The sequence below is a fragment of the Narcine bancroftii genome, chromosome 4, assembly GCF_036971445.1.
Source record: "Narcine bancroftii isolate sNarBan1 chromosome 4, sNarBan1.hap1, whole genome shotgun sequence".
Taxonomy (NCBI): domain Eukaryota; kingdom Metazoa; phylum Chordata; class Chondrichthyes; order Torpediniformes; family Narcinidae; genus Narcine; species Narcine bancroftii.
Window position 1 is genome coordinate 317,239,121 of NC_091472.1, and position 21,777 is coordinate 317,260,897.

The window sequence follows — 21,777 nt, forward strand, 5'->3', positions numbered from 1 at the left end:
ATGGACGCAGCAGGTCCACTCTCGATAGGGCCCCCGTAGTCCATGGAGGTGAGGGATGGGGGGGAAGGGGGGGAGGGTGGTGGGGGTGGTGGGCGTGGGGGAGACCAGCCGAACTTCTTCCATCTTCTGAGAAAGTCATGGCGTTCGTGCCTTCTTCACCAATCTGCTTATCCCAGGTCAGGTCATTTAATATCTATGACAGAAATCCCCACATTATAGTTAGCAGTGCAAACCAGAGGACATAGGTTAAGGGTGAAAGGGGAAACATTTAGGGGTAACTTCCTTACACAGAGAGTGGTGGGGGTGTGGAATGAGCTGCCAGCTGAAGTGGTGAAGGTGGGCTCAATTTTAACATTTAAGAGGAATTTGAACAGGTACACGGATGTGAGGGGTGTAGAGGGCTATGGACTGGGTGCAGGTCAGTGGGAGTAGGCAGCATGTGCTAGATAGGCTGAAGGGCCTGTTTCTGTACTGTAATGTTCTGAGGTTGTTGGAGCTCCTGCAAGCTTCCCACCCACAATTTGTCCTCTGGGTCATCTTGGCCTTCAGCTGCGTTCAGTGTATCTCTTCCCTTAGTTTCCAGGGCAGGAAGGCCTGGAGTTTAAAGTTCATGACCTGGGGACCTCCTGGTTATTCTCATCAGAATAGACCTGGTGTTTCTGATGCAAAAGCCAAGGGTTTGTCCGCCTGCTAATCATGAGGAACTTCAGGACGATGAGGACACCTGTGGCTCCTGTTGGGTCTGATCAGGGTGGTCAAGGGCTCAAGCTGAGAAGAGCTTCCTCTGGGAGTCCTTGGAACACTGGGCCTTGACGTTATTGCTGGCTGCTGGCATCTTGTGATGGAGATGGCAGAGTACTGTGAGGTCAGTGGGCATTTACACCTCCAAGGGGTGGTGCAGGTGCACCAGGCCAGCTTGTGGCTGCAGGTCAATCCCACCAGACAAGGCTGGTGCGTTCTCTCTGGCTGGTTAACCCTGGGGCAACTGGGTTAGGTATCCAACCATAGAGGTGAGGGTGGGGATAGGAGGGAGATGGGGATGGGGGCCAGGGCCTGAGGCATTGGGCATGATGAGCAGTGGTGCGTGGAAGAGAAGTTAGGGAGGGGATGAGGATAGGGAGAGGGAAGTGGGGAGCGGGTGATGGAGATCATAAGGAGGTGAGGGTGAGCATGAGATGGGGATGAGAGTAGGGATAGGGAAGGGTTTGGGGATAGGGAAGGGTTGTTGGGTGGGAGAGGGGAGGTGAGAGTAGGGATCAGAGGGGGTGAGGGTGGGCATAGGGGTGTTTGTGGAAAGAGGGTGAGGGTGGCGTTCGGTTCAGGATGGAGGTGGGGTGAGGGTGAGTGGAAGAAGGCCTGTCTGCCTGTGCCCAGGCCCATCATACCCTGTAATGGAGGGAGACCCACTGTCCTTCGGGCCCTGTCCCCAGGACTGGGGGCAGCTGCTGGCTATGGGGACTGCACCTTGGCCTAACGCCTTGGCCTCTGTCTTGCAGATGTGGTGCACACACAGGGGCCTCTGGACGGGAGCCTGTACGCTCGCGTGAAGAAGAAAAGCTCGACAGATGGTGCAACCAATGCGCTGAGCGCCCAGGGAGGGGCCCTGCCCAGCCTAGCCAACCACCTGGAGCACACGCTGTCAGTGAGCAGTGATTCAGGCAACTCCACAGCGTCCACCCGCACCGAGGAGCAGCCTGCGGGCCCGCAGTCTGGACTCACGGCCGACGAGAGGCAGGAGCTGGACCGGCTGCTGAGTGGCTTCGGCCTGGACAGCCGCGGTCCAACGCAGGGCCGGGCCTCGGGCCTGGCGCCAAGTGCTCGACATGTGCTGGTGCCTGCGCAAGTGCACGTGAACGGTGAAAGCCCCGGCACTGGTGCTGATCGTGAGACTGACATCCTGGACGATGAACTGCCCACACATGACCTGGGTGGCCTGGGCCTACGATCGGCATCTGATGGGGCCTTGCCGGCCGCCGGCTACACTGAAGCTCCCCGCCCCCCAGCCAATGGGCCGCTGGGGCCAAGCCGGCAGCTACCGCTGCTCTCTGCTCCGCAGCACGCCACCTACAGCGGGCCTGAATGGGCTCCACAACCGCAGACGGCCCTGCTGCAGAGCTGCGGCTCAGCCACAGTACCCCGCTCCCTGTCCTGCGGCTCCCGCGCCCTCTACCATGGCTCCCGGCCAACCCCTCTCCTTCCCCAGACCCCTGCCCGCAGCACCAGCAGCCGCGAAGCTGTGCAGCGAGGCTTGAGTGCCTGGCAGCAGCAGGCCTCCTGGTCCCAGGGCCCAGCCAGCAGCCATGACCCCCCGAGCCCTCGCCACAGCCTGTCTGAGCCCAGCCTGGCCGCACCAGCTTCCTCTGGGCCTGCGTCCCAAGAGGAGATTGAAGAATCCATCGAGGCCCTCAACACACTGATGTTGGACCTGGGGTCATCGCCTTCACACCTCGGGCGGGGCCTGGCTGCCGAGCCCACACAACAGACTACTGCCGCTCAGAGAGGAGCCTCAGGCCTTGATACCAAACCTACGTACCCGGTCATGGCTCAGATGGAAGCCTTGGGCCTGGCCTCAGAGCCTACACAGCAGGCCATGGCTTGGAGAGAAGCCTCGGGCCTGGTTGCCGAGCCCACACACCAGGCCTCCGCCACTGTCACTCAGAGAGAAGCCAGAGGCCTGGCTCCCCAGCCCACACAGCAGGCTGCCACTAGTCAGAGAGAAGCCTCAGGCCTGGCCACCGAGCCCACTCACCAGGCTCCCACCTCTCAGAGAGAAGCCCCAGGGCCGCCGCAGACTCTCGCCGTGGGGATGGCTGACAGTGTGGATGGCATGAATGGACCACAGGAGGACTACAGTCTGGAAGGCCTGGTGGCACAGAGAGTGGCAGGTAGGCCCAAGCAGTGGGAGGGGTGGGGGACGGGGAGGGCGAGTGAGGTGGGGGGTGGGAGGTAGGAGGAGAATGGGATGTGTCCCAGGGATAGGATCCCAGACCTGAAGGAGAATGTAGGATCACAAGAAACAGGAGCAAGAGTCGGCCATTCAGCCCATCGAGCTGCTCTGCCATGGCTGGTCTGATGATTGGCTCATCTCCACCGACCTTCCTTTTCCCAAATCCCTTAATTCCCCAACTCTGTAAAAATCTCTCCAACCTTGTCTTAAATATATTTACTGAGGTCGCCTCCATTGCTTCAATGGGCAGTGAATTCCACAGATTATCCACCCTCTGGGAAAAGCAGTTCCCCCTCATCTCCATCCTAAATCTACTCCCTGTATCTTGAGGCCACGTCCCCTTGTTCTGGTTTCCCTCAGTCAATGTCCAGGAGCCTGGTCTATGTCTCGTCTCCAGTGTAGAGGAGGCCACATCAAGAGAACCGACTGCTCTCGACCAGAGTCTCAACCCGACTTTACCTCCTCAGAGGGTCGCTCTATCTTGTCTGTGCCTTTCATAATGTTCTCCATTTCTATAAGATCCCCTCTTATTCTTCCAAATTCCAGTGAGTACAGACACAGATGACTCAAATCTCTCCTCATAGACTAGCCCCCTCAACCCTGGAATCAACCCTCTGCACCAGTACGTCTTTCCTCAAGTCAGGAGACCAGAACTACACAGAGTTCTCCCGATGTGGCCTCACCAGGACCTTGTCCAGTTTCAGTGTAACCTCCCTTTCTCTAAATTCCCCTGGTCACATTCAAGATCCCTTTATGTCACGTAATAATTACAGAATATGTAAATACACAAACTTTCTGCAGAGAAAGATTTGGCATCAGCATTGCCCGGAGCCCCTTACAGGTACAAGAGAAGGAGAAGAGAGTCCCTTCAGAGTCACAGAGTGTCCGTGGATTCCCCTCCAGTTCTCCCTCAGCCTCTGCAGACCCCTGTTCAATCCATCGGCAGCCCGAGCTCCCGATCCAAACTCCCTATGTGTTCAGGAAGCCTTCAGCGCCCGAAGCCGGTCGGGAGCCCTTCCTGCCCTCAGTGCCCTCTTAAATCCCAGCTCCGAAACCTGGTTCCCATGAGCCGGTCTCCAACAGCCCGTGCAAGTCGCCTGCAGCCTGTGTGGGTCCCTCAGCCACTGATCCCCTCGCCTGTCCTCCACTGTGGTCGCTGTACTGTAGAGTCATCTCTGCTTCTCCTTCTCAATGGGGGAGGGGGGTGTTCTCCCCATTTCTGGTGCCCTGCACTGGTCCACTGCTCCCTCGTTCACCAAGAGCCAGGTCCCGATGTTGGTTGAAACTTCTGCAGTTTAGGAAGTACCCCGGTTAGCCACCCAGCTGGGTCGAGGCAAGTCCAATCTGAGTGGCCCAGGATCACAGGAGGAGTGAAGTGACCCCTTTTCTATTCTCATTCTCACACCCCCACCCCTCTCTCTGTCTCTCCCTTTATCCATTGCAAGTTCGAGTCATGTCACTTGCACCCGGTGATGCAGTGATCGTTTTTTTTGCGAGCAGACCAGAAGGCATCTCATACACAGTACACGAGTGCAGAGTTACAGAGAGAGAGATCAGCTGCCTCAGAACAAAGACAGCATCATTTTACTGCAGTGGAGCTAATTCAGGAGCCCGATAATGACAGCAAAGAAACTGTCCTTGAATCGGGGGGTGGGGGGGAGAGCGAGATCTCATGAATCTTCCTCCTGACCGGAGCGGGGAGAAGAGAGTGTGGCCAGGATGGGACAGCTCTTTCACCCTCGTGGCTGCTTTTATGGACAGGTTTTTGATTAGCCAGGGCATCAACGTTTATGGGGAGAGGGCTGGGCAGTGGGGCTGAGAGGGAGAATGGATCAGCTCATGATGGAATGGCAGGGAAGACTCGATGGGCTGAATGGCCTATTTCTGCTCCTAGGTCTTGAGTTGGGCCAAAAGGCTTGATTCCATGCTGTGAAACTGACTCGCAACTCAGACAAAGAAGGATTTTATTCTCTGGAATGTCTGGAATTGGGTGACTTAACTGCAGGGAGACCCGGGGGTGGGTAGCAGTTCCTGAAATGCTCTGGGATGTGGGGAAGGGACTGTAGGGAGGAGGGGACTGCCCACACAGAGAGCGCAATGGCAGCTCTCCCACAGGCACAGTGGCTGCTTGCTTTCGTGTTCTAAATAAGAAACTGGCCTTGTCTGTTGAGACGGCAGAAGGTCCGTGGAGAGCCCGGAAAAATCTCATCACACCCAGCTCACGCGTCTGAATGATCTGCTCCTGTTCCCTGGCACCTGAAGTACGCTGACTCTCGTGAACATACTCCTGCTGCTCCTTTTCCCCCCCCTCTCGTCCCCCCCAACCACACCTTCCCCCTCCCCTCCTCCCCTGCCACCCTTGGCCCCTGCTCACCCCCTCTCCATCTGCATTCACCCTTTACTTTGTCTCGTTGGGAATGTAGTTACAGGCATGTCCCAGAATTCTTCCTCGCTGCAGTCGAGCTGGTACTATAATTAATTTAGACCCACAGCACAGTAACAGGTCCTTCCGGCCCATGTGTCTGTGCCCCCCAATTACACCTGATTGTTCTACAACCCCCGGCATGTTTCAAATGGTGGGAGGAAACTGGAGCCCCCGGGGAAAACACACGCAAACACGGGGAGAGCATATAAACTCCTTAAGGCAGCGCAGGATTCTAACCCCGGTCCCGATCATTACCTTTCTGCTAACTGCTACACTATCCATGCCCTATTCGTAGAGAAGCATTGTAATAGTGAACTAAATTAAAAGAGACTTTAAATATTCACAGTAAACCTCATGAAAAATAAAATAACTTGCAAATAGTGCAGACGGTCCCCGATCAGTGTGACCATGGGAGGTTCAAGGCCCTGATAGCTGTTGGAAAGAAACCGTCCTTGAACCAGGAGGATCTTGAACCTTGACGAAGGGCCCAGGCCCGAAACATTGGTCACAGATCTTTGCTACGCAAGGAATGCTGCGTGATCTGCTGAGTGCATTCGTGGGCTGAACTACTGTCACAGTGTCTGAAGATTTTCGGGTTGAACCGAGAGGAGCAGATCTTCAGGCTTCTGGACCTTCTGCCCACAGGAAGCAGTGAGAGGAGGCTGTGGCCAGGGTGATGGGGGTCCTTAATGATGTCGACTGCCTTCTAGAGGAAGCAGCTTATGAAGACGTCGGCTATGGGTGGGAGGTCGGAGCCTGTGATAGACTTGACTGTGTCTGTTACCTTCTGTAGCATTGTGTGGCTGGGTACATGAATTCCCAAACCAGGCAGGGATGCGGCCAATCAGTGTACTTTACACTGTGGAAGTTTGACAGACATTTCAAATCTCCTCAGACTCTTCAGAAAGGCAAGGCATTGGTCTGCCTTCAGGGCTCCAGTAAAGGTCTTCTGAAATGTGGACCTTCGTCCTGACAGTGCAGACGCATGAACGAACCCTCAGACTCTCCTTCCCAAAATCTACCATCAGCTCCTTGGTCTTGCTGACATTGAGAGAAAGGTTATTGTTCTGGTACCAGGGAACCTATATCCTGACATCATTTCCACTTAACATAGAACACTACAGCTCAATACAGGCCCTTCAGCCCTCAACATTGTGCCGACCCATATATTCTTAAAAAAAGTCCACAAAACCTTCCTTACCTCGTAACCCTCTATTCTTCCTCCATCCATGTAAGAGTTTCTTAAATGCCCCTAATGTTCCAGCCGCCACCACCACCCCTTGACAAGGTATTCCAGGCCCCCACAACTCTCTGTGTTTAAAAAAAAATACTTTCCCCTGACGTCTCCCCTAAACTTCCCTCCCTTCACTTTGTACATACATCCTCTGGTGTCTACTGACCCTTCCCTGGGAAACAGGTGCTGGCTGTCCTCCCTGTCTATGCCTCTCAGAATCTTGTCGACCTCTATCAAATCTCCTCTCATCCTTCTCCGCTCCAAAGAGAAAAGTCCCAGCTCTACTAACCTTGCCTCGAAAGATTTCTTTCCCAATCCAGGCAACATCCTGGTAAATCTTCTCTGCCCCCTCTCCACAGCTTCCACATCCTTCCTGTAATGAGGTGACCAGAACTGAACACAATACCCCAAGAGTGGTCTCACCAGAGATTTGTGGAGTTGTAACATGACCTCTTGACTCCTGAACTCACACCCCCCCCCCATTAATGAAGCCCCTCTTAACTATCCTATCAACCTGTGTGGTGACCTTGAGGGATGTACAGATTTGGACCCCAAGGTCCTTCTGTTAAATCTACACTCTTAATTATCTGACCATTAACCCTGTTCTCACCCTTCTGGTTTGTTCTTCAAAATGCATCACCTCACTCTTATCTGGATTGAACTCTATCTGCCTCTTTTCTGCCCAACTGTACATCCTGTCTAAATCCTCTTTTAACCTTCGACAACCTTCAGCTCCATCCACAACTCCTCCAACCTTGGATTCATCCACAAATTTACTGACCCATCCTTCCGCCTCTTCGTCCAGGTCATTTACAAAAATCATAAAGAGCGGGGGTCCCGGAACAGATCCCTGCGGACCCTCCACTAGTCACCCATATGGCACAACGATGAATTTGTTGATGGAGTGAAGCTGAACCTGACTATACCCAGTTCAGATTTAGGCTTATTGTCAGAGGACATACAGGACATCACATACAACCCTGAGATTCCTTTCTTCTGCAGGCCAGGCAGAATCACCACTTATTGATCATCTGAAAACATGTAAACAATCAAAAGAACTTTTAACAGATAATGAATGCAAACAAACTGACTGTGCAATACAGAGAGAATAAAAAATCAATAAAGTGCACAAGTTAGAGCCCTTAAATGAATCCCTGATTGAGTTTGTGGTTGAGGAGTCTGATGGTGGAGGGGGAGCAGCTGTTCCTGAACCTGGTGGGTGCGAGACTTGTGGCACCGAGACCTCTTTCCTGATGGCAGCAGTGAGAAATTACAACTCACTGCATGTGATTGGAACGGGAGACATGGGTCAGCTCACCACCAACCCCACCCCCCCCAACCCTGACCACTTGGTGGACAGATGTCTCCCTGACTGAGGGGACTCCAGTGCCCTGAGAGATAGAGGCACTGAGGCTTTGGCCAGGCTGCTTTAGACCTCCTTCCATTGCTTTCTTTCCATCTCGTTCTTCCTCTCTTCCATCCATCATGCAGCTTCCCCTTTCATTGCCTCCCTCCAGAGTACAACGCCAGGATCCGGAGCATCTGGCATGACGCCAACTTCTCACCACCCTGCCACCGCCAGCGATCACACACCTTCTCTGGTTCGTTCCTGCTCTTTCTCCCCTCATCCTCCGCATGCTCCCCCCAACCCTTGCCAGACCCAGCTGAGCTTGCTTCCTGCATGTGTGTGCAGCGACTTCTTGCCCAGAATACCTCAGCACTGCAGTGCCTTCACTCAGACTTTGTCGGAACTGCTCGTCTTTCGCTCAGCTCTCCTGCTGGCTCCCCTAAAACAAATGCCAATCGTGCCTTTTCAAAGGGTGGAGAAATCTCGAATTCCTGAGGGAGAGTCTGCATGGGAAATGTGTCCCAATCCAACATGCTTTTGGGGAGATTCCCTCAGGTAGCAGGTAGCTTTCCTTCTTTTCCTTCTCTAAGAAGCCAGAGAGCCTGACATTAGTGGTGGGTAAATTATTGGAGGGAGTTCTGAGAGACAGGATATCTAGGTATTTGGACAGCCAAGGGCTGATTAAGGACAGTAGCAAGGCTTTAACTAATCTTATAGAGTTTATCAAGGAAGTTACCAGGAAGGTAGATGAAGGAAAGGCTATGGATGTTGTCTACATGGATTTCATATGGGAGGCTGGTTCAGAAGGTTCTGACATGAGGTATCCATAGAGGGATTGTAAACTGGATTTGAAATTGGCTGTGTGGGAGAAGCCAGAGAGTAGTGGCGGATGATGCTTCTCAGACTGGAGGCCTGTGGCGAGTGGTGCCTCAGGGATCGGTGCTGGGCCCATTGTTGTTTGTTGTCTATATCAGTGATCTGGATGATAATGTGGTGAATTAGATCAGCAAGTTTGCAGATGACAGTAAGATTGGAGACGTTGTGGACAGTGAGGAAGGTTTTTCAAGCTTGCAGAGGGATCTGGATCAGTTGGAAAAATGGCAGATGGAATTTAATGCAGACAAGTGTGAGGTGTTGGATTTTGGAAGGACCAACCAAGAAAGGACGTACACGGTAAATGGTCGGGCACCGAGCAGTGCAGTAGAACAGAGGGATCTGGGGGATACAGATACATAATTCCCTGAAAATGGTGTCGCATATGGACAGGGTTGTAAAGAGAGCTTTTGGCATTTTTGCCTTTATAAATCAAAGTATTGAGCACAGGAGTTGGGATGTTGTGTTGAAGTTGTACAAGACATTGGTGAGGCCAAATGTGGAATATTGTGTGCAAATTTGGTCATCTAACTACAGGAAAGATATCAATAAGATAGAAAGAGCACAGAGAAGATTTATTGGGATGTTGCCCAGACTTCAGGAACTGAGTTACAGGGAAAGGTTAAACAGGTACGGACTTTATCCCCTGGAGCGTAAAAGAATGAGGAGAGATTTGATCGAGGTTTATAAGATTATGAGAGGCATAGACAGAGTGGATGTGAGTTGGCATTTTCCACTTAGATTGGGAGAGATAAATACGAGGGGTTATAGTTTTAAGCTGAAAGGGTAAGGTTTAGGGGGAACATTAGAGGAAAGTTCTTCACTCAGAGGGTGGTGAGAGAGTGGAACAAGCTGCCATCTGATGAGGTGAATTCGAGCTCGATTTGAGTTTTAAGAATAAATTGAATAGGTGGGAGAGGTCTGGAGGGTTATGGAATGGGAGCAGGTCAGTGGAACGAAGGAGATGATGGTCGCCATAGCCTAGAAGGGCCAGATTGACTTTTTTCTATGCTGTAGTGTTCTATGGTTCGATGATATTGTTGCAGGAACTCCAGATGATTCTTACCCTGCCCTGGAAGTATAAAGGAGTAGGAGTTTTACTCCATACCTAACCCAGATGGGCACTAATATGGGACAGCGTGGAGGGAACTTAAATCTGTGCCCCTGCCCTGTGAGTGCATGGTGTGCGATGACGAGGGAGCTTCACTATATGTCCAGCCTGTGTTGTCTGCCATGGGAGTGTGTGATGGGATGGTATGGAGGGGGCTTCACTCTGGGTCTGACCCCGGGAGTATGTGATGGGATAGTGTGGAGGAAGCTTCACTCTGTGTCTGACCCTGGGAGTGTGTGATGGGACAGTGTGGAGGGAGTTTCACTCTGTGTCTGACCCCAGGTGTGTGTGATGGATGGTGCGGAGGGGGCTTCACTCTGTGTCTGAACCCGGGAGTGTGTGATGGGACGGTGCGGAGGGAGTTTCACTCTATGTCTGACCCCGGGAGTGCGTGATGGGACAGTGTGGAGGGACGGTGTGGAGGGTTTCACTCTGTGTCTGACCCCGGGAGTGTGTGATGGGACTGTGTGGAGGGAGTTTCGCTCTGTGTCTGACCCCGGGAGTGCGTGATAGGACGGTGTGGAGGGACGGTGTGGAGTGAGTTTCACTCTGTGTCTGACCCGGGGAGTGTGTGATGGGACGGTGTGGAGGGACAGTGTGGAGGGACGGTGTGGAGGGAGTTTCACTCTATGTCTGACCCCGGGAGTGCGTGATGGGACGGTGTGGAGGGACGGTGTGGAGGGTTTCACTCTGTGTCTGACCCCGGGAGTGTGTGATGGGACTGTGTGGAGGGAGTTTCACTCTGTGTCTGACCCCGGGAGTGCGTGATAGGACGGTGTGGAGGGACGGTGTGGAGTGAGTTTCACTCTGTGTCTGACCCGGGGAGTGTGTGATGGGACGGTGTGGAGGGACGGTGTGGAGTGAGTTTCACTCTGTGTCTGACCCCGGGAGTGTGTGATGGGACGGTGTGGAGGGAGTTTCACTCTGTGTCTGACCCCGGGGAGTGTGTGATGGGATGGTGTGGAGGGAGTTTCACTCTGTGTCTGAACCCTGGAGTGTCTGATGGGATGGTGCAGAGGGAGCTTCAGACCCCAGGAGTACGTGATGGGACAGCTTAGGGGGAAATTCCCTCTGGGTCTGGCCCTGGAGTGTGTGATGGGTCATGTGGTGGGTGCTTCTCTCTGTGTCTGACCCCAGGAGTGTCCAGTGGGGCGGTGTGGAGGGATCTTCAGACCCAGGAGTGTGTGATGGGATGGCTTAGGGGGAAATTCCTCTGTGTCTGACCCCAGGAATGTGTGATGTGACTGTGTGGAGGGAGCTTCACTCTGTGCCTGACCCCAGGATTATGTGATGGGAAGGTGTGGTGGGAGTTTCACTCTGTGTCTGACCCCGGGAGTGTGTGATGGGACGGTGTGGAGGGAGTTTCACTCTATGTCTGACCCCAGGAGTGCGTGATGGGACGGTGTGGAGGGACGGTGTGGAGGGTTTCACTCTGTGTCTGACCCCGGGAGTGTGTGATGGGACTGTGTGGAGGGAGTTTCACTCTGTGTCTGACCCCGGGAGTGCGTGATAGGACGGTGTGGAGGGACGGTGTGGAGTGAGTTTCACTCTGTGTCTGACCCGGGGAGTGTGTGATGGGACGGTGTGGAGGGACGGTGTGGAGTGAGTTTCACTCTGTGTCTGACCCCGGGAGTGTGTGATGGGACGGTGTGGAGGGTGTTTCACTCTGTGTCTGACCCCGGGAGTGTGTGATGGGACGGTGTGGAGGGAGTTTCACTCTGTGTCTGACCCCGGGAGTGTGTGATGGGATGGTGTGGAGGGAGTTTCACTCTGTGTCTGAACCCTGGAGTGTCTGATGGGATGGTGCAGAGGGAGCTTCAGACCCCAGGAGTACGTGATGGGACAGCTTAGGGGAAAATTCCCTCTGGGTCTGGCCCTGGAGTGTGTGATGGGTCATGTGGTGGGTGCTTCTCTCTGTGTCTGACCCCAGGAGTGTCCAGTGGGGCGGTGTGGAGGGATCTTCAGACCCAGGAGTGTGTGATGGGATGGCTTAGGGGGAAATTCCTCTGTGTCTGACCCCAGGAATGTGTGATGTGACTGTGTGGAGGGAGCTTCACTCTGTGCCTGACCCCAGGATTATGTGATGGGAAGGTGTGGTGGGAGTTTCACTCTGTGTCTGACCCCGGGAGTGTGTGATGGGACGGTGTGGAGGGAGTTTCACTCTATGTCTGACCCCAGGAGTGCGTGATGGGACGGTGTGGAGGGACGGTGTGGAGGGTTTCACTCTGTGTCTGACCCCGGGAGTGTGTGATGGGACTGTGTGGAGGGAGTTTCACTCTGTGTCTGACCCCGGGAGTGCGTGATAGGACGGTGTGGAGGGACGGTGTGGAGTGAGTTTCACTCTGTGTCTGACCCGGGAAGTGTGTGATGGGACGGTGTGGAGGGACGGTGTGGAGTGAGTTTCACTCTGTGTCTGACCCCAGGAGAGTGTGATGGGACAGCGTAGGGGGAAATTCCCTCTGGTTCTGACCCCAGGAGAGTGTGATGGGACAGCGTATGGGGAAATTCCCTCTGGGTCTGACCCCAGGAGAGTGTGATGGGACAGCGTAGGGGGAAATTCCCTCTGGTTCTGACCCCAGGAGTGTGTGATGGGACAGCGTAGGGGGAAATTCCCTCTGGGTCTGACCCCAGGAGTGTGTGGTGGGACTATGTGGTGTCTGACCCCAGGAGTGTGTGATGGGATGGCATTGGGGGAAATTTCCCCTGGGTCTGACCCCAGGAGTGTGTGATGAGACGGCGTAGGGTGAAATTCCCTCTGGGTCTGACCCCAGGAGTGTGTGATGAGACGGTGTAGGGGGAAATTCCCTCTGTGTCTGACCCCAGGAGGGTGTGATGGGACGGCGTAGGGGGAAATTCCCTCTGGGTCTGACCTGTGCTGTCCCTGCCTTGGGAGTGTGTGAGGTCCAGCAAAGTTGGAGTTTCTCTCTCTCCCTCTCTACCACCCTGTCACCAGTGTCAGGATGGAGGATGCCACCTGCCAGATATTCCATTCGTCAGCGGGATCCACCCACACTGAGTCTGCCTCTTTGCCTGCCTTTAGGTTGGATTTGGATTTGCATGCATCCAGCAGAAATGTTTATTAGTTGTCGTTGAGTTCGAAAACCATGTAGACTGGCACCTGAGCTGACAAGGTGTGGAGGGCTGGCTCCCATGTGCTGGTCAACGGCAACGGTCTCAACGTGATGATCACTGGTGGAATATGCGCTATGTCTCTCTGAGCGATGTCAAGTGGCCTGGGACATTTCTGGCTAATGACAGGTCCTGTCAGCATTCTCAGTAGTTTGTGTTCTTCAGCGGCATTCAGGAATGACTGAGGGGTGATGGAGGCAGATTTACTAAAGTGGAAGATCATGATTCTGTTCCTCGTCTTGTCTGGAAAATGGACAAAATCGCTGGCCTTAATTTGCGATGTGAAGCTCGTCTCCTACACCAGCGGGTTGAATCGTGGAGGTGGAGAAGGCTGTGGAGCTTGCAGGGGAAATGGGTTCTCACAGACATGGTGGGGGGAGGGGTCTGTTTCTGCACTGCATTCGAAACCTGGGAGCAAGACCACAATTTCTGCATTGGGGGTGTGAAGGAAGCCCATCTGTCCCCCTACCTGCTTTTCACACCACTGAGGTGCAGGCTGGTGAGGAGACAAGGAAAGTGAGAGCAGAAGGCCCTTTGGTTCTTCAAGCCTGTTCAACAACATCCTGGCTGATCATGTGACCTCAATGCCTTCTCCACACCCCTTGACCCCTTTAGCCAGAAGAGCCATGTCCAACTCCCTTCTGAATACCTTTTATTGCACCAGCCTCAACAGAGAGAGTTCCACAGTTCACAACTGTCTTGAGTGAAGAGATTTCTCCTCATCCCAGTCCCTCTTCTTAGACTGTGACTGGATTCCCCCAACATCTGGAACAGTCCCGTCCAGTCCTGTCAAAGTTTCATACGTCTCAATGGGATTCCCTCTCATTATAAAATCCTATCTGTGTAACCTTGGTCTGGAAAAGCACACAGTAAATGCTGGAGCCGGTCACACAGCCTGTGGAAGAGGTAAAGATGTATTACTGATGTTTCAGGCCTGAGCCTTTCCTCAAGGTGCAAACAGAAAGCAGGCTTCAGAATAAAGACTGGGGAGAGAAAGGAGGAAGAGTGGGAGAGGGAAAGGGGGAAGAGTGGGAGAGGGAAAGGGGGAAGAGTGGGAGAGGGAAAGGGGGAAGAGTGGGAGAGGGAAAGGGGGAAGTGTGGGAGAGGGAAAGGGGGAAGAGTGGGAGAGGGAAAGGGGGAAGAGTGGGAGAGGGAAAGGGGGAAGAGTGGGAGAGGGAAAGGGGGAAGAGTGGGAGAGGGAGGAGTCCAGACCATTACCATTGGATATGATAAGAGGAGAGGTGAGAATTGATGTTGGCTCTGTGAAAGGAGACAGGGAGAAAAGGGGGGAGAGAGAACTAGAGGAAAGGAGACTGGGGAAGAAGATGGGTGGGTTTGAACAGAAACCGGAGAAGTCGATATTAATGCTGTCCGTTTGGAGGTGGATCAGTCGGAAGATGAGGTGTTGTTCCTCCAGTTTGTGAATGTCTTCAGTCTGTCAGCAAGGGATTGGGTTGGAGAGTTGAAATGGGTGGACACTGGGAGATTCAAGCTATTGCGGCAGACAGAGCCGAGGTGCTCGACAAAGCGATCTCCCAGTCTGCGTCCAGTCTTTCCAATGTTCATTTTATCCAGGGTGGGGGATCTGGGGGATGAGGGTAATCCCCATTCCCCTGATCGTGCACTGCCTGTGTTCATCAGTAATCTCTGTCCCGGTGTTCGCCCCCACCCTCAAAGCTGGTCCCTTCCTTCAGCTGCTCCAACCCCCCCTGCACTCGGCTCCCAGAGCCGTGAGCACACCACCGTCTGTGCCTGTGCGCAAGCTCTCTCTCCCGCCCAGAGGGCATCCCCTCTAGGGCAGCTTGGCATTTGCATGGCCTTCCTCCCCCTGCATTCCTCAGTCTTCCAATTCAGCAGCGCTTGACCTCTCGAACAACGCCTTGTCTCAGCTTCCTCAGATTCCATCTCGCCCGGGCAGTGCCCCCACGAGCCAAGGTCAGTGACCCTGCAGCAGAGTTAAGGGTGAGAACGAAACCCTGGAACCTGGGACGGAATCCGCAGCCGTGGCTGCACAAGTATCCCTTTGTGGTCTCCCACTATCCCCACCCCCCCCCTTGCAATGTTTCTCCCCTGCAAGGCAGTGGTCTGCAAGAGTGGTGCCTTGTTCCGTTAACCATCCAATTGCAATCCAACGCACGCCCTCTCCCCTCCACGTCCCGGGGGAACGGTCCACTTTCCTGGGCCAAGGGACAGATAGAGCAGCTACCCAAGGAGATGAGAGGGGCCTGCATTCCTGACCCTGGAAGTAGAGGGAGTGCGGAGGATATTGAAAGACGGAGCAGATAAGGGAGCGGCATTGACCTGCAGAGAGACGGGAATCGGCAGAGGTGTAGAGGAGGATGTTTTTATGGAGTGAGTTACTGTGGTCAGGGATGTGTTTACTGGAAGCATGGAAGGTGCGAAAGCGGGGTGGGGGGGGGGGGAATAATAGTTGGGTTCTGGGATACAACGCAGCGGTGAGACCAATTACGGACCACTGCCATCGGGCTAGTGTTAAGGGCAGAATGGACTCGAGTTTATCATGGAGTGTGCCGAAATGGTCTAAAGGGAGTTCGACTGTATCTAATCTGTGGCTTTCATCTTGTAAATTCATTAAAATAATTTGAAAATATCAAAGTACAAAAACTCAAGCCAACTTTCACATGTTGAGGCATTGTTTAACATTATCACATCAACCATTGTCTTCTGTATTGGGTTAGACATTTTTAATTTAGACATACAGCATGGTAACAGGCCCTTCCGCTCACGAGTCCATGCTGCCCAATTACATCCCATTAATCTACACGCCCTGGGTGGGAGGAAACTGGAGCCCCCAGGGAAGACCCACATAGACACAGGGTGAACGTACAACTCCTTACAGACAGGGTGGGATTCGAACCCCGGTCCCAATCGCTGGTGCTGTAATAACGTTGCCCTAACCACTACACCAGTCATGCCGTCCCTAGAAACGTAAGTAGTTCATGGTATTTCCACACAGTTGAAACTAATCTGTGGGGCAGTGAAATGTGCTCCTATAAAGCCCCTTTACAAACCAATAACATGGTTTACATCACCACAGTTTTTAATGTGAAGAACGCAGCACGTTGTCTGGCCTTCACGGCCCACGAGTCCGCGCTGCCTAAATATAGCCTATAATGCACTTTGGAATGTGGGAGGAAACCAGAGTCCCCGGAGGAAACCCACGCGGACACGGGGAAAGAACATACAAACTCCTTGCAAACTGCGGTGGATCCTCACTGAGGGGGGCAGCTTTTTAACTCAGAGGGTGGTGTAATGTGTGGAATGACCTGCCAGAGGAAGTTGTCGAAGAGAGGACAATAACCAGGTTTAAAAGACATTTGGACAGGTTTATAGTTGGGAGGGGCTTGGAGCGATATGGATGTGGTGGGCTTGTAGTGAAGGAGGAGGATGAGAGGTGACAATAGATTATGAGGGGCATAGATAGGGTGGAGAGCCAGCGACTTTTCCCTGGGGCGACATTAACAAACACTAGAGGACGCCTGTTCAAGGTGAGGGGAGGAAAGTTCAGGGGAGACGACAGAGGTATGTTATTTACTCAGAGACTAGTGGGGGGCTGGAATGTGATGCCATTTTAAAGACTCTTAGACACATGGATGTGAAATAAAGGGTTATGGGAATGAGGGAGGGATGGTCATAGTTTTGCATTGTGGGCCGAAAGGCCTGTTCTCTGTTGGAATTCTGTATTCTGTGGAACAAATGCCATCTGTGAGGAGTTTGAATATTCGCCCCATGTCTTTGTGAGTTTCTTCCAACTCTCAAAATATGTATGGGGTTAGTAAGTTAATTGGTCATATGGGTGTATTTTTTGAGGGCCAGGAGGGCCTGTTCGCTGTTAAATTATTTTTGTTCATACCTTGATGAAGGGCTCAGGCCTCAAACATTGATTCTGTACCTTTATCTTTGCTAATATAAAGTTCATTGTTTGACCTGCTGAATTTCTCCAGCGTTGTGTTTTTACTTCAACCACGGGGTCTTCAGACTCTCGTGTTTTACTCTGTCTTTTGATTGAGGCAAAGGGTTACTCATTGGGAGGAGAACTGGTATCACAGATTAACAGGAACGCAGGGTTGAGTTACAGTCACATCAGCCATGGTGGACAGGTTTGAGGGACTGTGACCTCCTCCTCCTCCTAGTCTCCTCTGGTCTCCCCCAAACTCGTCCTGCTTCCACTGGCCAGCAGGAGGACTAACAGGGGATTCTTCCGCCCTTAGCTCCCAGTTAGTTGGCATTCAGGAGGTGGATGTGCTCCGAGGAAGCCCTGTCTCACCGCTCCCATCAGCATCAGCTTGGTGTGAGGAGCAGGGATGATGTCACTCCTGCACGGTGCACGATCTGAATTGTCCGGGGGTCTGTAGTCAGTAATTGGGTGGCAAGGGCTTGTATGAACCAGAGGAATCCAAGGTCCAAACCAGCCCGTGTCCTGCAGCCCTCTTCCTCCTCTTTTATTGTTAGTTTACACGACACATCCTAGCAATTCTTAATTTTAGGGTCTTTCAAGCCGATTGTGTTGATGAGAATGGTTTTGTTGTCACGTACAGCATACAGTGTTCACATGCACCAAAATCCTTTCTTGCTGAAGATGCACTTTTTAAAGATAAAACAACAAAAGCAAAGTAAAAATTGACCGTAATATTAAACAGGGAAGTCTGCAGACGCGGGGAGTCCAGAGTAATTCACAAAGGTACTGGAGAAATTCAGCAGGTCAAGTGCAGGGATGTGAGAGCGCGATCCTGTTAATGCGGCGGACAGAACCGGGGTGCTCAATGAGGTGATCCCCCAGTCTGCGCCCAGTCTCTTCGATGTAGAGGAGCACCAGATGCAGTCGGTGACCCCCTGCAGATTCACATGTAAAATGTTGCTTCACTTGGAAGTTTGGGGCCCCGAATGGTGGAGAGGGAGGAGGTGTGGGTGAAGTGGAGCATCTCCTGTGGTCACAGGGGGCAATTGGTGGGGAGGGAGGAGTGGATGAGGGAGTCATGGAGGGAGCGCACCCTGCGAAAGGTGGAGAGGGAAGAAGAGGGGAATATGTGTCTAGTGGTGGGATCACGGAATAGTAGGTGGTGGAAATGACAATGATGTGTTGGACGCAGAGGCTGGTGGGGCAGTAGGTGGGGACAAGAGGAATCCTCTCCTTGTGGTGCATGGAGACGGAGGGGGCCAGGGCAGATGTGCGGGTAATGGAGGATATGCGGATGAGGGTCAAGTTGATGGTGGTAGAGGGAAAGCCACGTTGTTTGAAGAAGGAGGACATATCCGACGATCTGGACTGGATGTCCTCATCCTGGGACCAGATGCGGCCGAGATGGAGGAATTGAAAGAATAGAATGGAATCCTTACAGGGGACAGGGTGGGAAGAAGTGCAATTGAGGTAGCTGAGGGAGTTGGTGAGTCTGTAGAAGATGTCTGTCAAGAGTTTGCCTCCTGAGATAGAGACAGAGAGGTCGAGGAAAGGGAGGGTGTTGCTAGAGATGGACCAGGTGAATCAGGTTGGTGGAAGTTGGCAGCAAAGTGGATGAAGTTGACAAGTTCATCATGGGTACACAAGGCAGCAGCAAAGTTGTCATCGATGTTGTGGAGGAAGAGTTGAGGGGCCTGGCCTGTATTGGCTTGTGCTATGGATTCCTCCTTGAGACCAACAAAAAGGCAGGCAGAGCTGGAGCCCATGTGGGTACCCATGGCCACCCCTTTGAGCTGGACAAAGTGGGATGTAATAAAGGAGGTTAAAGGGTGAGGACAAGTTCTGCCAGCTGGGGGAGGGTGGTGGTGTAGGGGGACTGGTTAGGACTATTGTCCAGAAAGAAATGAAGGACTTTGAGGCCTTCGGTGTGGGGGATGGAAGTGTACAGAGATTGGATATCCAAGGGAAAGATGAGGTGGTTGAGGGTGTATGAAGGGTCCTGGATGTCGGTGGGGAGGAACTGGACCAGAGGGGACAAATTGGAACAGAGGTAAAGGGAGAGCAGTTCAGTGGGGCTGGAGCACATCGACATGATGGGTCTGCCAGGACAATTGAGTTTGTGGATCTTGGGTACGAGGTAGAAATGGGGAGTGCGAGTTTGGGAAACAATCAGTTTGGAGGCCATGCCAGGGCGGTGTCTGAAAGTGATGAGGTCAGAGACGGTGGTTGATGAGTTTTGGTGGGGTCCTGCCGGAGAGAAAAGGTAGATGAGGAAACCTGAGAATGAAATAGAGGTGGTGGGGGGTGGGGAGGGGGTGGGGTGTGACCAGAAATGGGAAAGCTGACTGTTCATGTATCAACCACTACATCAGGCTGACCCAGAGAGCCTGAGGTCCTGTGGACCAAAATTAGATCAGCTTGGAGGACACGGTGGCGCTGACCGTTAACTAAAAGTAGAGCTGTCATCATGTCAGGGTTAAATCTGGCCCAGAGATGATGAGTGATGCTCTCTGAACCTGTCCACTCCACACCCACTGGCACAGGCGTGCATAGGTTGGGAGGGGAGGAGGGCTATGGTCCAGGGGCGACCGGACAGAATAACAGTCCAGTACAGACTAGATGGGCTGAAAGGCCTGCTTCTCAGCTATACTGTTCAATGCTGGGAGCCTTGTCTCTCGTGGCAGTAAGGTGACCAAGCCCTGGTTAAATTTCCTGGGAGATACTGCACAAAAACCGATCATGTTCGCTGTCAAATCCATGGCAATGTCCATGCAAAAGCTTCCTTCCAATTTCCTCTCCCCATCTACCACAGAACCAGCAAATATTGCAGCACAGAAACAGGCCCTTCAGCCCTTCTAGTCTGTGCCCAAATCTTATTCTGCCTGGTCCCACTGACCTGCACCGAGTCCATAGCTCCCCCTATACCCCTCTCATCCATGTACCTGCCCAAATGGACTGGATGCAGGTCAATGGGTCCAGGCAAAAAAAAAATGGTTCGGCCTGAGCCAGAAGGGCCAAAGGGGCCAGTTTCTGTGCTGTAATGTTCTATGAGTGAGTTGAGTTCTCAGGATGTAGGAGAGTTGTGGAAGAGATGGGACTGGGATGGTGAATGGGGCTGCATTGGGTCGGGGTCAGTGCAGCCCAAGAGCTATCTGGTAGATGGGTGGGGGGGGAGAGAAGGTCGAGGTCACTGTCTGTAGTGGGGGGTCGAGTCCTGGTCGGCAGGGCTGATGCTCTGGAAAGGAGGCTCCTGGCTGGGGTGGGGGGGGAGTCAGGCAGATTAAGGGGAGGGCAGGAGTCCCATAAATCGAAGGGAGGGGGAGTCCCACAGATCAAGGGGAGGGGGAGTTCCACAGATGAAGGGGAGTCCCACAGATGAAGGGGAGTCCCACAGATGAAGGGGAGTCCCACAGATGAAGGGGAAAGGCGAGTCCCACAGATCAAGGTGGGTGGGAGTCCCACAGATTGAGGGGAAGGGGAGTCCCACAGATTGAGGGGAAGGGGAGTCCCACAGATTGAGGGGAGGGGGAGTCCACAGATTGGGGGCATGAATATCACAGATGGAGGGGCTGTGATGGGGTGGATTTGATTTCTTTTTTGTGTGTGTGTGTGTGTGTGTGTGTGTGTGTGTGTGTGTGTGTGTGTGTGTGTGTGTGTGTGTAGGGGTAAGGTCCATGTGGGGGAAGGGGGCGGGGTCCATGGAGGTCAGGGTGTTGGATCTGTGTGGGTAGGAGAGTGTACGTGTGTGGGGGGGGGGGTGAGGAGGGCGAAGGTCTGTGGGTCGGGGGATGGGGAGGAACGGGCCCTGGTTGGGGAGAGGGGATGGAAGTCTCCGTTTCTGACCTGCCTGTTTCCCTCCACTTCAGGAGTGCGGTCAGGAGTTGTGAGCCCGGTGGAGACAGGAGGGGGGCCGAGAGGCCGGACCACCAGCGAGGGACATTATGAGAACACGGGTGAAGCCCCTGTACGGTCTCCGGTGCGCTGTGTATCACCTGAGTTGGCCAGCAGCATCGCCGCCAACCCAGGGGGGAGGCCCAAGGAGGTGAGGAGGGGACTGGTCCCATTGTGACCGTGATCCTGCATGACCTCCCCATGACCCCCCACCGTGACCCTACTGTGATCCCATCATGACTCTGTCATGACCCACATTGACCTCACCGTGACCCCACTGTGACCCCCATGACCCACTAACATTCTGTTACCCCTCTGACACCTGACAACTCCTCCAAGACCCCATTACTCCATCGTGTCCCCAGCCTGAACTCACTGTGACCCTGTGATGCATCCTCGAACCCATGCCCCCTTGATGCCCCTTGACCCCTGTGATCCTGATGAACCCCTCCTTGTGATCCACCCCTGCTCACCGGATCTCAGCATGTGCATGCGGTGGGTTCAGAGATCATCCATTGGTACATATATGGGGTAGGGACAGGGGTCACTGATGAGCATGTGCATGGGGAGGGGTCAGAGGTCACCAATTGGTGTTACATGTGGTGGGATCTGGGGTCACACTGATGGGCAGAGGAGGACCATTCTACCTGAGACGTCTCCGTCCCCACAAGCTGCCTCAGATGCCTAATCCACCTGGGATCCACAGGGGGAGGGGTGAGCTAGCAGCAGGGACGGTCATGGGGTGGCAAGGGGGAGGTTCCATCACCAGCCCACACCAGACCAAGGGCTCCCTACTGATTGCTTGACACAGCTGAGAACCAGACCTCCTGGCTCCATGAAGGGATACTCTCGATGCTAATGCTGCTTGGCTTCCCTGCCTACCAGCACTGAGTAGTATGG

The 21,777-nt window shown here is 53.4% G+C and overlaps 1 protein-coding gene across 6 annotated transcripts in view; it reads left to right on the forward strand.

Annotated features, from left to right (window-relative positions):
* LOC138762305 (tensin-1-like) overlaps nt 1-21,777 on the forward strand; it is a 126,747-nt gene that overhangs the window by 50,595 nt on the left and 54,375 nt on the right. For 5 of the 6 annotated variants that reach the window (XM_069936054.1, XM_069936051.1, XM_069936053.1 and 2 more), the window contains 3 exons: nt 1,497-2,885; nt 8,124-8,207; nt 20,853-21,028. In XM_069936054.1, coding sequence (XP_069792155.1) covers nt 1,497-2,885; nt 8,124-8,207; nt 20,853-21,028 — 1,649 coding nt within the window. The remainder of the gene's footprint in view (nt 1-1,496; nt 2,886-8,123; nt 8,208-20,852; nt 21,029-21,777) is intronic. The other variant, XM_069936055.1, reaches the window with a different exon arrangement.